Consider the following 13,838-nt stretch of genomic DNA (forward strand, 5'->3'; position numbering starts at 1 on the left):
AATAGTATATTATTATAATTACAAATTTTAATACATTTAGAAACAACATGCTGTCATTTTAATATAACACTAAATATTTCAAGAACAATTTTTATTTTATTTTAACCTTTTTTACACAATTTTTTTTTATCCCAGTTTGAAAACTCCTGATATTTAACCCTTTAATGCATTCAATCATATCAATTTAATTAAATTATTTTATAAATTATTTTTATTTATAATCCCCTTGTGATTACATTTTTTATCTATTTATAATTTATTTAATAATCCCCCTAGTGACTTTTATTTATTTATGACCCTCTTGTGATTTTTATTTATTTATTTATTTATTTATGATCCCCTTGTGATGTATTTATTAGATTATTTTATAAATTATTTTGAATGCCCTTCATTTATTTTTATTTATCATTTTTAATTGATGATTCCCATGTGATTTTATTTTTTATGTATTTATTACCTATTACACAATTTTTGGACCCTAGTTTTAAAAGCCCTTACATTGATTCAACTCTTTGACACGTACAATCATCCATCATGTGATCTAGATTAGGGCCAGTGATGTCAGTGATTTGGGTGTCAGTTACTTTAATGAATTTAGCATCACTTTATATGAAACCAGAGATGTGATATCAAGCAGGAGATGCTGAATGCAGAGCCTGTAATTGTTCTGGTGCTGTGGTAACACACACACACACACACACACACACTTGTTCCCTTTGAGCAGATTCAAGGCCACAGAACAACAGCGGCTTTGATCAGCATTTGATATGCAAAGAGCAGGATGGCTTTTCTCCTGCGCCCTCTTGTTTCCTCTCGCTTCTCCTTCTCATCAAAGTGCTCTTCTCTGTATCCGTTCTCTCGCTCTTCTCTGTATCCCTGTTCTCTCGCTCTTCTCTTCTCTGTATCCCTGTTCTCTCGCTCTTCTCTGTATCCGTTCTCTCGCTCTTCTCTGTATCCGTTCTCTCGCTCTTCTCTTCTCTGTATCCCTGTTCTCTCGCTCTTCTCTTCTCTGTATCCCTGTTCTCTCGCTCTTCTCTTCTCTGTATCCCTGTTCTCTCGCTCTTCTCCGTATCCCTGTTCTCTCGCTCTTCTCTGTATCCATTCTCTCGCTCTTCTCTGTTCTCTCGCTCTTCTCTGTATCCCTGTTCTCTCGCTCTTCTCTGTTCTCTCGCTCTTCTCCGTATCCCTGTTCTCTCGCTCTTCTCTGTTCTCTCGCTCTTCTCTGTTCTCTCGCTCTTCTCTGTATCCCTGTTCTCTCGCTCTTCTCTGTATCCGTTCTCTCGCTCTTCTCTGTATCCCTGTTCTCTCGCTCTTCTCTGTTCTCTCGCTCTTCTCCGTATCCCTGTTCTCTCGCTCTTCTCTGTTCTCTCGCTCTTCTCTGTATCCCTGTTCTCTCGCTCTTCTCCGTATCCCTGTTCTCTCGCTCTTCTCTGTTCTCTCGCTCTTCTCTGTATCCCTGTTCTCTCGCTCTTCTCCGTATCCCTGTTCTCTCGCTCTTCTCCGTATCCCTGTTCTCTCGCTCTTCTCCGTATCCCTGTTCTCTCGCTCTTCTCCGTATCCCTGTTCTCTCGCTCTTCTCTGTTCTCTCGCTCTTCTCCGTATCCCTGTTCTCTCGCTCTTCTCCGTATCCCTGTTCTCTCGCTCTTCTCCGTATCCCTGTTCTCTCGCTCTTCTCCGTATCCCTGTTCTCTCGCTCTTCTCTGTTCTCTCGCTCTTCTCCGTATCCCTGTTCTCTCGCTCTTCTCCGTATCCCTGTTCTCTCGCTCTTCTCCGTATCCCTGTTCTCTCGCTCTTCTCCGTATCCCAAAATGTTCTCCCTGTTCTCTCACTCCTCGGTCTGCAGTGAGTCGCTCCAGACAAACGGAGAACGGATACTTCCTGTCTCTCTCCGCGTGTCGTGGTTTCAGGGTACCGTACGGATGGGTAAAATGTTGTGAACGTGCGCCGTGTTTTTCTTCTGTCCTGAAGTTTGTTTCCCTGCCAGGTTGAACATTTAAATGAAGTAAAAATGAGGAAAAATCATCAGCTGATACTTGGCCATTTTAACCTGATCATTGAAGTCATAAACAAAAGCTTTTTCTATTGAAAGTTTTGGATTTAATTTCTAAGGCTGCGTTCACACTGCAGGGCTTAATGCTCAATTCCGATTTTTTGAAAAAATTTGATTTTTTTGCAAGGCCGTTCACATTTCCAATTAAATGCGACCTTTTGTGATCTCCTGTGTGAACGTGAAAGTGAAATGACCCAGAAGTGACCCGCATGCGCAGAAGAGTACTCAACGGTCAACGACGTCACTTGTTGTTTGCGGAAGTAGCTAAACATGGATGTCAACAGTGGAGCTCGTTTAGCGATATTAAAGGACAAGTTCGGTATTTTACACTTAAAGCCCTGTTTACAGATCGTATCTGATGAAATAGAACGGGTAAGATTAAAATTTGGACACATGCTGCTGTTCCGAGAATTTTAGGTTTATTTCGCTTTCCCCCCCCCCACCCCCACAATGGATGTCTATGTGCACTCGAACATTCATTCCTAAAACACATTAAACTTTCATTTACAAAGACGTGAAACTCACCGAGTGGTCAGGGGTGTTCACTGGTATGTTCACTCAAAAATCGCTGAAAATGATGCATTCCAACAGGTTTTATCGTAGTTTTTGTCCAACTCCATTGACTTGAATTGGATGGGCTGTGTGCAGTACGGTATTACTCCGCCACTTCTTCTTCTGCTTCTTCTGTGTATTCAATGAAATGCCAGTGGTTTGCTTGCAATTGGCAAAGGTGCATTATCGCCACCAACTGGGCTGGAGTGTCTATTATTCAAGCTCTCAACGGAAGAATTTACGGGTGTGAGACGTTTGGAAAAATAGATCCACAGTTTTACAACGAATGGTAAAACACCTGTTGGAATGCATCATTTTCAGCGATTTTTGAGTGAACATACCAGTGAACACCCCTGACCACTCGGTGAGTTTCACGTCTTTGTAAACGAAAGTTTAATGTGTTTTAGGAATGAATGTTCGAGTGCACATAGACATCCATTGTGGGGGTGGGGGGGAAAGCGAAATAAACCTAAAATTCTCGGAACAGCAGCATGTGTCCAAATTTTAATCTTACCCGTTCTATTTAATCAGATACGATCTGTAAACAGGGCTTTAAGTGTAAAATACCGAACTTGTCCTTTAAAGTATTTTAGTATTTTCCCAACGGAGCCAGCACAATTACAATCTTACGTGTTTATCTTCTCATTCCCGCCTACTTCAACGCAGAATTATTACGTTTGTCGCGTATCAATGACGTGCGGGTCGGATACATGCGGCCTGGCCGTTCAGACTGAAGTCGCATTTCAAAAGATCGGATACGTATCGGATTTGGACCACATACCCAAGTGGCCTGGGTCGCATTTGAAAAGATCGGATCTGTGTCGTTCAGACTGTCATGAAAAGATCAGATACAGGTCGCATAGGGGCAAAAAAATCGGAATTGGGTCGTTACAGCCTGCAGTGTGAACGTAGCCTAGTGTCATTTAGTTTTTGTTGTTCACATAAACATTTAAATATAATGTTTTTGTTGTATTTTTTCACATTAAAATGAATAAAAATAAAATATAGTTAGAATATAATACTTTCTTTTTTGTTGTACATAAATATTAATAAAAATAATAGAATAAATTTGAATATTGTCATTGTATATTGTTATAGGGTTTAAAAATTGGGTTTAAAAAAATGTATTTAAAAATAATACAATATTTTTTGGGGAATATTGTCATTGTATAGCCTATTAGGTTTTTTTGAGCATACAGAAAATTATTTAAAAATAATTATATAATTATATAATAATTATATATAAAATTAGAATATACTTACTTTTTTTGGTTGTATATTCTTTGTTTTTTGTTGTTTTTGTCCATATAAAAATTAATAATAATATAATAATCGTTATATTATTAATTATACATATAAGTTTTATATAATACTGTCGTTGTATAATGTTAGGTTTTAGTTTTTCGTATAAAAACAAAAATATTTTACAAAAATATTCTAAAATAAGAATATACTATGGGAAACAGGCAAAACAGTTTCTGAACTTTATTGAGCATATATTATTTATAAAAATTGGTAAATATATTATGAGTGTGAGTTTTTATTTATTTTTAATTGCTTTTTGCATGTATAATTTCTGTTTTTGTGAACGTTGTTCTTCAGACTTTTTTTGTTTAAAAAAAAGGAAGAATTTAAAAAGTGAAAGTTGAGCCACTGTGTGAATGTAAAAATGAGCGAATTCTGTCTCTATATGCTAATTTATGTCAGGTATTGCTCCCTGATTCTTAACATTTACTGGAAAATGCATATTTGAGAACGCCAAAGGAAAGCATAAAATTTACATGTCACTATTGAAACGTTGCCATGGCAGCCGCCTCTTCTGCTGTCGTGGAGTGTTTTTTTCCTCAATGATGAGAGCTATAATAGATTTAGTCTTTTTTAAGCTCTAGATTGTGTGTAACTCGAGGCGTCGCTGACATATCAAAGACGAACGCCGCCGAGCCGCATCAATTTGCCATTCATTTGAAGAAATGAACGCTTCACATTTCGTTAGCAGACAAATGCTCGTGTCATGAGACAGAAAGCGTCTCCTAACTGAGATGTTCAGAAACGTGCGGCTGAGATCCGGTTTAATGTCGGCTCTTCCTGACTCCAAGCTACACCAAGGCCATGGCTTTGATTCCCAGGGAATACATGAACTGATGAAACCGCGAAAAGAAAGTGCATTAGTAGTTTAGTTGTTGTTTTTGTCTTTTTAAAGTTTCGTGGAGTGATCTTGCGGGTTTTCTCATGGCTTGATTTAACAGACACATGGCTAAGACAGAGAGAGGATGACAGAAGTACGGATGAATAATGTATATCCTTCTGCTCAATAAACGTTTTCTTCTGCCAGACTTTACACTGAAACACACAAGTTCTGCTCCTCTATGTAGTTTTGCGTCTTGATGTATGTATATAGCGCTTCGTTTCTGTTCTGTCATTCTTTTCTTTTCTTTTCTCGTTTTTCCAAGAACATCTGGGTGAGTCTCATGAGATGACTCATATTTCATCCTAAAAAATAAAATAAAATGAGAGCTATAAGTCATATAATACATTATATTTTGCCTATTTTTAGGATCATCATCATAATGGACAATGGAGCCCGATCCAAATACACCTGTGTGTGGGTGACACACATCTCCAGCTTTTAAATAAAAGACAGTAGTACTTCTGTCAAAGAGTAATCGAGGGATTTTAAAGCATTTCACACTTTACGTTTTCGTTCCTGGAAGTTAGAGCCGTTTCTTCACCCTTCTCTCTCTCTCGAATCCCTGATGAGTCACACCATCTGTGCACTTTCTCCTCCTCTCTCTCTCCGTCTCTCTGTGTCTCAGTGTGAGATGGAGACGGGACACTGTGTCCTCTGTGCGATGGTGGACATGGTCTGAATGACAAGATGGTGGCACTATTGAGCATAGACAAAACTTTCTGTACCTCTCTCTATGTAGCTCTCTCAAACCTAGTGCGCTGTCTACCTAGAAAGCATTTTAAGGCATCATAGGCGTGACCAAAGAAAATGTTCTAATTGAATGAAAAATGTATTATTTTAGCTAACATATGTGGTCTTAGCATGGTATAGGCCCCAAAAACAGTATTTAACATGTAAAAAACCTCAAGATAATTCCAAATTTTAGTCAATATTTGTATGTGCAGTATTTTTGCTTTTTGCGTCATCCACTTACAAAAATATACTTTTGATAACTTGTTACCATCAAAAAATATTGGGACGATATTTTGTATCTGATTTTAATACACTTTCATAGGCTATATTTGGAAAATGTGGTATTAGCATGGCATATGTCTTACAAAGCATGGTACTACGTCCAAAAAATGTTAAATCTAATTAATAATTGATAACTGTAGCCAATTTAGTGTGCTGTATTTAGAGTATCAAGAAGTTAGCTAATGAAAAAAGTGACGGGATTTAGCACATTTAACAATTCTTGAGTTTGCTATGTTTATTTTGCTATACTGTTTGTACTAATTCAATTTTGCGTTCCACTGTAAGCTTATAACATGCTAATGACAAAAAGTACTGTGGCAGTATTTAACATATTTGCCTATGTTTATGTATATTTTGCTATGTATTTTTTGTCAATTTGAGTATCATTGTGTTGCACTGTTAGCTTAGCAACATGCTAACACAAACTCTATTTATATGATGCTGCCCATGTAGAGCATTAATTACTCTATTATAAGATACCTGTTTAGAAGCTGCCTCAGAAGGGAGCTGCCTATGGAGACAGTAGACGTCAAGGCAGCAGCTCGCTAGGTTTTGGGTTTTGCGTGTGCCGCTACGTCTCTTCACACCATCATTAGCACATCCGTGAGAGCTAGGACTCTATTAGAGGTGGCAAGCTGACGGCATCTTATAGCGCTGCTGTTCTGAGTAGGATGTTGGGTTCACATATTCATGGCCATTTCTGTGGGTAGCATTGTATGCGCTCGCTAACACCACGCTAATGCTCATGTCGGATGCGTGGATGTTAGTCAGGACAGTTTAGACAATATTTCAGTGATGATTTCATGCTGAAATGTCCTGCTGATCTATGTTCAGTCCACCATGTTGAATCTGTGATACTAGCCGTCTAAACTGGTTCAACGCAAGCCGAAGGCGACTTTCTCCCGCCGGCCTTCCAGACTGCTGCTGATAAAAACTTAATAAACACTGAGAGAATGATCTCAACAGCCGTAACTCAATCATTTCTCCTAGTTTCTGAAGTAAAGATGATTAAAATAATTAACTCAATAACCTGAATGATTAGCATATTCAAATATCATGCAAACAACGTAGTATTTGAATATGCTAATCATTCTACAAGATTAGCATATGTTTACCAGATTAGTGAGATTACCATGGTACATGGTGTCTAAAACATGGTATTACCACGGTACATTTTAAGTCTTGTAACTGTCTAGATCTCTAAGACAGAGAAATATTGTCTTATTTTCGTTGTGTTGTCATCTTTTTTTCTTAAATGTAAGCTAATTTTGTTGTGTTGTCATCTTTTGTCTGCTCTTTTTATATTTTGTGTGTTGTGCAGGAGAAATGAAACGTGGTTAGATACATACATATCTTTCATGAGGTTTATTTAGGCTATTTTCATAAGAAGAGTTAAACAGTTAGGCCGATGTAGATCGTATATTACGTGACATCCCGCCACCCCTCAATGAGTGCTGCGTTTCACAGAACCTTCTAGTGATGGATAAATGCACCAGCGCCCTCTTCTGGTTAACACACTAAACTCACAACTGCACAGTTGTTTGAAGTACATATTTGAGTGATTATTTAAAATGTAGGACTAAAAAATTGCTTTTTAGAAAAAAAAGAAAAATATGTATCAATACATTTACTGAAGTTTAGGCTTTGAATAAGTTAAACAAAATAATGAAACATTTTATTTATAATCAGGAATTTTATACATGTATTATACACTTTTATATATACATTTGTATAATGTATATACTTTTATTTTACTTTTATTTTTAAGAGATACTTTCTGAAAACATCTTGTTTTAAAAATGTATTTTTAAATCTTGAAAACAACTTTTGTGATGTCTTTTCTAAAAAAAAGTAAAAAAAAAGCCAAATCTCTGAAATAAAAGTTACATTTGTGCTTTTATGTAAGATGTTACTAAAAGAATAATTTATTTTCATGTATTAATACAATTATTTAAGCCAATGAGTGTATATTAAACTTTCAGAATAGTCAAACTAATCACAACAGTTTCATATGTGAACAGCACACAACAAATCTGAACATTTTAATGTTACAGATTTAAGGACATTAGAGATATTGATTCGAAGTTAAATTATTTTAAATGATTTACCATAAAACATGAAAGTATTTATTTAAAAAAAAAAAATTGTTTAAATTGTTATAATTGTATGTATTTTTGTCATTTGCATTAGTTTTTTATATTTATATTTAGCTTTCGTTTTTTATTTTTTTATTTACAGTTTGGTACTTCAACACTTGCCATTTTATAACAAGTTTAAGGTCATCTCATTTTTAATTAGTGCTGTCAAATCGATTAATCATGATTAATCGCAGCTAACATAAAGTTTGTAAATATATAATATATGTGTGTATATTTTTACAACATTTTATGTTAGATGCGATTATTGACAGCACTAATATTTGTTTTATTTTATTTTAGTGACAGAAAATTGTTTTTAATAGTTAAATATTTTAACAATACCAATGCTGCTAATAAAAAATTGGCAAATTATTCAAATTGGTGTCATTATAATATAATATTCAAACACATAATGTCATTATTGATTAATCAGAATCAATATTTCCATATTGTGATCAAATTGTTTTGCTATGTTCACGTGTTGTCCACTAGATGGTAGCAAATCTGTACAAGTACTCACCAGAAGGGTTTAACAATTAAAGTTCATTTGGTTTTTTTTCTCTCTCTCTAGATCACGGGGGCGGTCCTGCTGGCTGTGGGATTATGGGGGAAATTCATTTTGGGTCCGTACATCTCTCTGATCGCTGAAAACTCCACCAATGCTCCCTACGTGCTCATCGGGACCGGGACTACGATCATCGTGTTCGGGCTGTTCGGATGCTTCGCCACGTGCCGTGGGAGTCCATGGATGCTCAAACTGGTGAGAGCTCGCTGCTGGTTTAGCTTCAGGAAGCAGGTTTTACACTGGACATCAAGTGACGGCCCTAATGTGTCTCTCTCTGTCTGTAGTACGCCATGTTCCTGTCTCTGGTTTTCCTGGCAGAGCTGGTCGCTGGCATCTCGGGCTTTGTTTTCCGTCATGAGGTGAGACGTGCGCGCGCAGGTTCTCCAGCGGGGATCTCCATCTGTCTCGCTCTATGAGGCCTTGTTCTGGTGACATCTGATGGAGTGTGTGTATGTGTGTTCCCTCAGATCAAAGGCACCTTTCTGAGGACGTACAACGAAGCTGTTCAGAACTATAACACCCGGGATGAGAGAAGCATTGCGGTGGACAAAGTCCAGCGGAGTGTACGTTCAAACACTGGTTAACATCAGTTTATCTAATGTGATTCTTTTTTTAATAATCAGCATTAAAAACTATAAAAAGGAGAGTTTATAATGACAAACTTTCATATTGGCTGGATAAAGCCTTGACTGAACATTTAAAATAGTATTAAGAGCTAAAGCTTATAGTCAGTCAGATAGACTGATAGCTGATGTTATGGGTAGTTGCTAAGGTGTTTCTAAGGTATTCCGGACAGTTGCTAGGCAGTTGTAAGGATTTTCTTGGTGGTTCCTAGGCGTTGCCAAGGTGTTCTGTGTGGTCACAAGATGTTAGGTGTTCTCCATGCTTGTTAGGGCATTGTATTGGTGTTCTGGGTGGTTGCTAGGGTGTTGCTAAGATATTATGAGTGGTTGTTAGGTAGTTGCAAGGGAGTTCTTGGTTGATAGGGCATTGCTAGGTGTACCAAGTAGTTGCTAGGGGTTGCTAAGATATTTTCAGTGGATGTTAGGCAGTTGCTAAGGTGTTCTGGGTAGTTGCTATTGCTAGGGTAATGCAAATGTATTCTGATGTTGTTGCTTGGATGTTCCTAAGATATTCTGGGTAGGTTTTAGGCAGTTGCAAGGGTGTTCTAGATGTGTATGCTGTGTTTTTTTATTTGATTACTTTATACAATTTCTGTAGCGTTTCTTATTTCTAGTGCTTGAAGTTTTTTAGGTCGGTCTATTTCATTTGTGTCTTTGTTCTGCTGTAGTTTGTTTTCCTATATGGTTGTAATTAGTTTCTTTGTTCTTATTTCATCACTGTTTACTTGTTTTCAGTAAGTTTGTTTGTTTGTTTTTTTACTTTACTTTTTTTGTGATATTGAAAATGGTGACAAGAATTATGAAATTTCATATCGTGATATAAGATTTTGGTCATATCGCCCACCCCAGGCGTTTCTGAGATATCCTGGGTGGTTGTTAGGCAGTTGCAAGAATGTTATGGGTGGTTGCCAGGTAGTTGCTAGGGAGTTGTTAAGGTGTTATGGGTTATTGTTAGGGTGTAGCTAAGATTTTCTGGGTGGTTGTTAGGCAGATAGATCTCCTGTTACCTGTTGTTCTCTCTCACTGTATTTCCTGTCTTTAGTTGCGTTGTTGTGGTGTTCTGAACTACACCAGCTGGTTCTCCAGTGTTTATTACCCTGTGAATGGACTTCCTCCGAGCTGCTGCGCTAACATCTCCGACTGCAACGCCTCAGACCTAAGAAACGCCACCATAGCGCCCACCAAAGTCTATCAGCAGGTAACGTGCACACACTCGCACACACACACAGGCTGTCTTTATTTTCATCTATTTATAAGGATTCTTTTGTTTTCAGGGCTGCTATGAGCTAGTGACGACCTTTATTGAGACTAACATGGGCATTATCGCTGGAGTAACATTTGGAATTGCATTCTCGCAGGTAGGATGAAGGCTATTTCCATTTTTTACTCACACTATTTGTGGAGACAGGAACTTGTAAAATACCTGAAATGAATTTGATTATTTTTTAAGCATTTAAAAATATTCTATACTTTTATTTTAAATACTTTATTAATTAATTTAAACAATTTATTTTTATTTTAAATACTTTAAAAAAATCTACTCTTATTTTAATATTCTACTCTTTTGTTGTATATGGAAGCTTATGGAAGTTATAAAGTCAGAATTCTGAGATATAAATTCGCAATTCTGAGAAATAGTTGCAATTCTGAGAAATAAAGTCGCAATTCTAACAAAATAAAGTTGCAATTCCGACAAAATAGTCGCAATTCCGGTAAATTAAGTCGCAATTCCGACAAAATAAAGTCACAATTCCGGTAAATTAAGTCGCAATTCCAACAAAATAAAGTCGCAATTCCAAGAAATAAAGTCGCAATTATGAGAAATAGTCGAAATTATGAGAAATGTAGTTGCAAATCTGAGATATAAATGCAATTCTGAGAAATAAAGTTGCAATTCTGAGAAATAGTCGTAATTCCGAGAAATAAAGTCGCAATTCCAACAAAATAAGGTTGAAATTCCGAGAAATAAAGTTGCAATTACCTTTTATATTTTATTATTCGGTGGCGGAAACAAGTTTCCATAGTTTTGCCTTTTTTAAGCCTTAAATGTAAATGATCGCTGATATGTATATGTAAATGACCTCTTGATTGGTCGAAACAGATCCCGCCCCAAATGCATGCAATTGGTTGATTTTATTATCTAATATTACCTTTAATTTCATCTAGACTTAAACAGGAATGTTTTTCCTCTCGCTGAGTTGCCATAATCACATCTGAGGCGTTTGCAAGCTAATATTTACACCAATCTGTTTTCCGTTTACCGCCGAAGCGAGTTGAACAGCTGGCTGGTGTTGTCTCACACAGGTGTAGCGCTATACGCCGTCGAAATGAGTCACTCGGTAGCGCCGCGTGTGCTCACGTCTAAAAGCTGGAGCGAGAGCCGCGCTGCCATGACAACCCCGCGGTGAACGCCGACCCCGGGCTGTCTGTGTTTTCCCAGCCCTCATTTAGTAAACACACATAGACACACATGCGGGAGCCGAGCGTGTGGCGCAGCTGGGGTTTGCTAGCGAACGTGCCGTTTCAAACACAATCAGGCCCTCTGTCACTCACGCTTCCGCCTCGGGACCATTATGCAGATATCTCTCCATCCGTACTAATGGGTCCAAAGGGGCACAGAGGAACACCTCGACCCCTCTGACGCACACACACCATGCTAATTGAACTGTTAATGTTATCTGCGAGCACACGGGCGGCCCGAATCAATGACATCTCTTAGAGACGCGGCCCCGCTAATACGTCTAATCTTGCGTAGCGCATGTGGAATTCTTTTGGCTCGGTTAAATGGGAATCAGTAAACATTCATTATGATTATAACTAGAATTTCTTGAGCGCGGAGAGAGCGAACTGTAAACCCAGCAGAGCAGCCGGCAGTAACGACTACCACAATTTAATTTAATTAGCAATTACGTTGGCAGAGGGAGCAAAAGAAGCTCTGGAAAACAGTTTTACCATGGTAACGGTGCATGTGTGTTTTTCAGCTGATCGGGATGCTGTTGGCCTGCTGTCTGTCACGATTCATCACTGCCAATCAGTACGAGATGGTGTAGCGGCGTGTGCACAGGTGAACTAGGAAACTCATATGTACGAGAATTCTGATAGCACATGAATTTGTAAGCATTCATTTCAGTTTGAGTTTGGCGTTATTGTGCAGCTAACAGCTCAATGCTCTAATAAGCATAAAAATACAAGTTTATAATATTAAATACAATATTTTCAGCAGTTTTCTTAGAAGGCAGCGTTTTTTTGCGTTCCTGTCGTGAATAGTCTTCTACTCTGTGTGCGAAAATGTTTAAACCTCTTTTTCCCCCGTTTCTACAGGCGCCAAAGACGTACGACACCTTGGAAAGGGAAAGCAACCCAAAAATGCTAGCACACTCCATTCTTTCTCATCTGTTTTTATATTCTCTCTCTCTCTCTCTCTCTCTCTCTGCTTTTATCTTTCATTCTGTCTTTCCTGCCTTCTTTTTTCTCCCTTCCGTCATTCCTTAACTATGCAGTTGTGCCATGATGACCAAAGCCTCTCCCTTCGGAACGTCAACGTTAGCGAGGAAAAGGAAATGGTTTTAAGACGCACTCCTGTATTTTACTTTACTGTACAAAAACCTTGCATGCAAAAACCATCGCACACCACAACTACAGTCAGCAGCGTTTCTGTAACACCACGTCCTAACCTCTCGCAATCGATATCTCAATCCCTCTCTAGCTGTGTATCAAATATGTTCAGATTAGCTGTGGTTTTGTCAATTTGCACAGAATTTTCTATTTCAGAAATTACTTAATACTTGGTTTGGACATAAACGTGATTTGATAGTTAATTATGAAATGTTTGGTTGAGAAGACATTTTTTTTCTTAGCTATCTTCCATTTTGTCAGCTTAGTTCCTGTTTGTCACGTTGCACTTGGTAGCTCCGCCCACAGTGAAATCTCATTGGTCCAGATAGCTGTGTATGTTCTGATTGGCTATTTTGTGGCTTTGCACAGTATTTTTAATCAGTGTTGGCATAGCAATTACTTTACATTCAAAACTTCGCACACTAGGCTAGGGCATGGTGTTACTTGACCCCTAAAAAGTGACTTCAATGCAGATTTGTTAGTTACGTGCTGTTTCGGGAGGAAAAACTTTTAAAAAAGAAGAAAAAAAAACACAGATGACAAGATGTTTTTGTTGTTGTTGTTGCTTTTGTAAAATCTTTGGCAAAGGGGGTTATCTCAGAAATGGCTTTTTTTGTCTTTATGATTTGGATTCAATTTTTTGCTCCATGTCTCAATGCCGGGTTTAAAGTGACTCGACATAATCATGTACAGTCAGAAGTTTCAATTTTGTCTTGTTGTGAAAGCCAAAAACAAGCAATTTTTTGCCACATACAGAACTTAAATAAGTTCAAACTAATGTGTGAACATTACAACTTGTGGTAGATATTTCAGAGTACTGACTAACCACTCAAATTCCACCGTTTATGGATTGTAGTTACAGTTTTACACCATATCTACCTTGTGACACACTATGTTTGCTTTTATTTTGTGGTGTTTTTCTGTAAGAATGTAATCACACAGAGCATCTCTTTCAGCATTGAGGATGTTCTTGCTTTACAGCTCAGAGAATTTTCAGTTATTTTCAAGCAGATTAATATTTGCATGAGAAATATGAAAGAATTTGAATTTTGGTATGACAAAAATGATATTTATAAGGATGCTATATTGTTTG

The 13,838-nt window shown here is 37.6% G+C and overlaps 1 protein-coding gene across 1 annotated transcript in view; it reads left to right on the forward strand.

Moving 5' to 3' along the window:
* The window catches only part of tspan7 (tetraspanin 7), a 28,999-nt gene extending 15,161 nt beyond the window's left edge, over nucleotides 1-13,838 (forward strand). The window contains exons 2-8 of the mRNA XM_079889874.1: nucleotides 8,514-8,702; nucleotides 8,792-8,866; nucleotides 8,975-9,070; nucleotides 10,173-10,328; nucleotides 10,405-10,488; nucleotides 12,112-12,194; nucleotides 12,452-13,838. Of these exons, the coding sequence (XP_079746000.1) occupies nucleotides 8,514-8,702; nucleotides 8,792-8,866; nucleotides 8,975-9,070; nucleotides 10,173-10,328; nucleotides 10,405-10,488; nucleotides 12,112-12,180 (669 nt within the window). The 3' untranslated portion in view covers nucleotides 12,181-12,194; nucleotides 12,452-13,838. The remainder of the gene's footprint in view (nucleotides 1-8,513; nucleotides 8,703-8,791; nucleotides 8,867-8,974; nucleotides 9,071-10,172; nucleotides 10,329-10,404; nucleotides 10,489-12,111; nucleotides 12,195-12,451) is intronic.

The sequence above is a fragment of the Squalius cephalus genome, assembly GCF_949319135.1.
Source record: "Squalius cephalus genome assembly, chromosome: 13".
In the NCBI taxonomy this organism is placed as follows: domain Eukaryota; kingdom Metazoa; phylum Chordata; class Actinopteri; order Cypriniformes; family Leuciscidae; genus Squalius; species Squalius cephalus.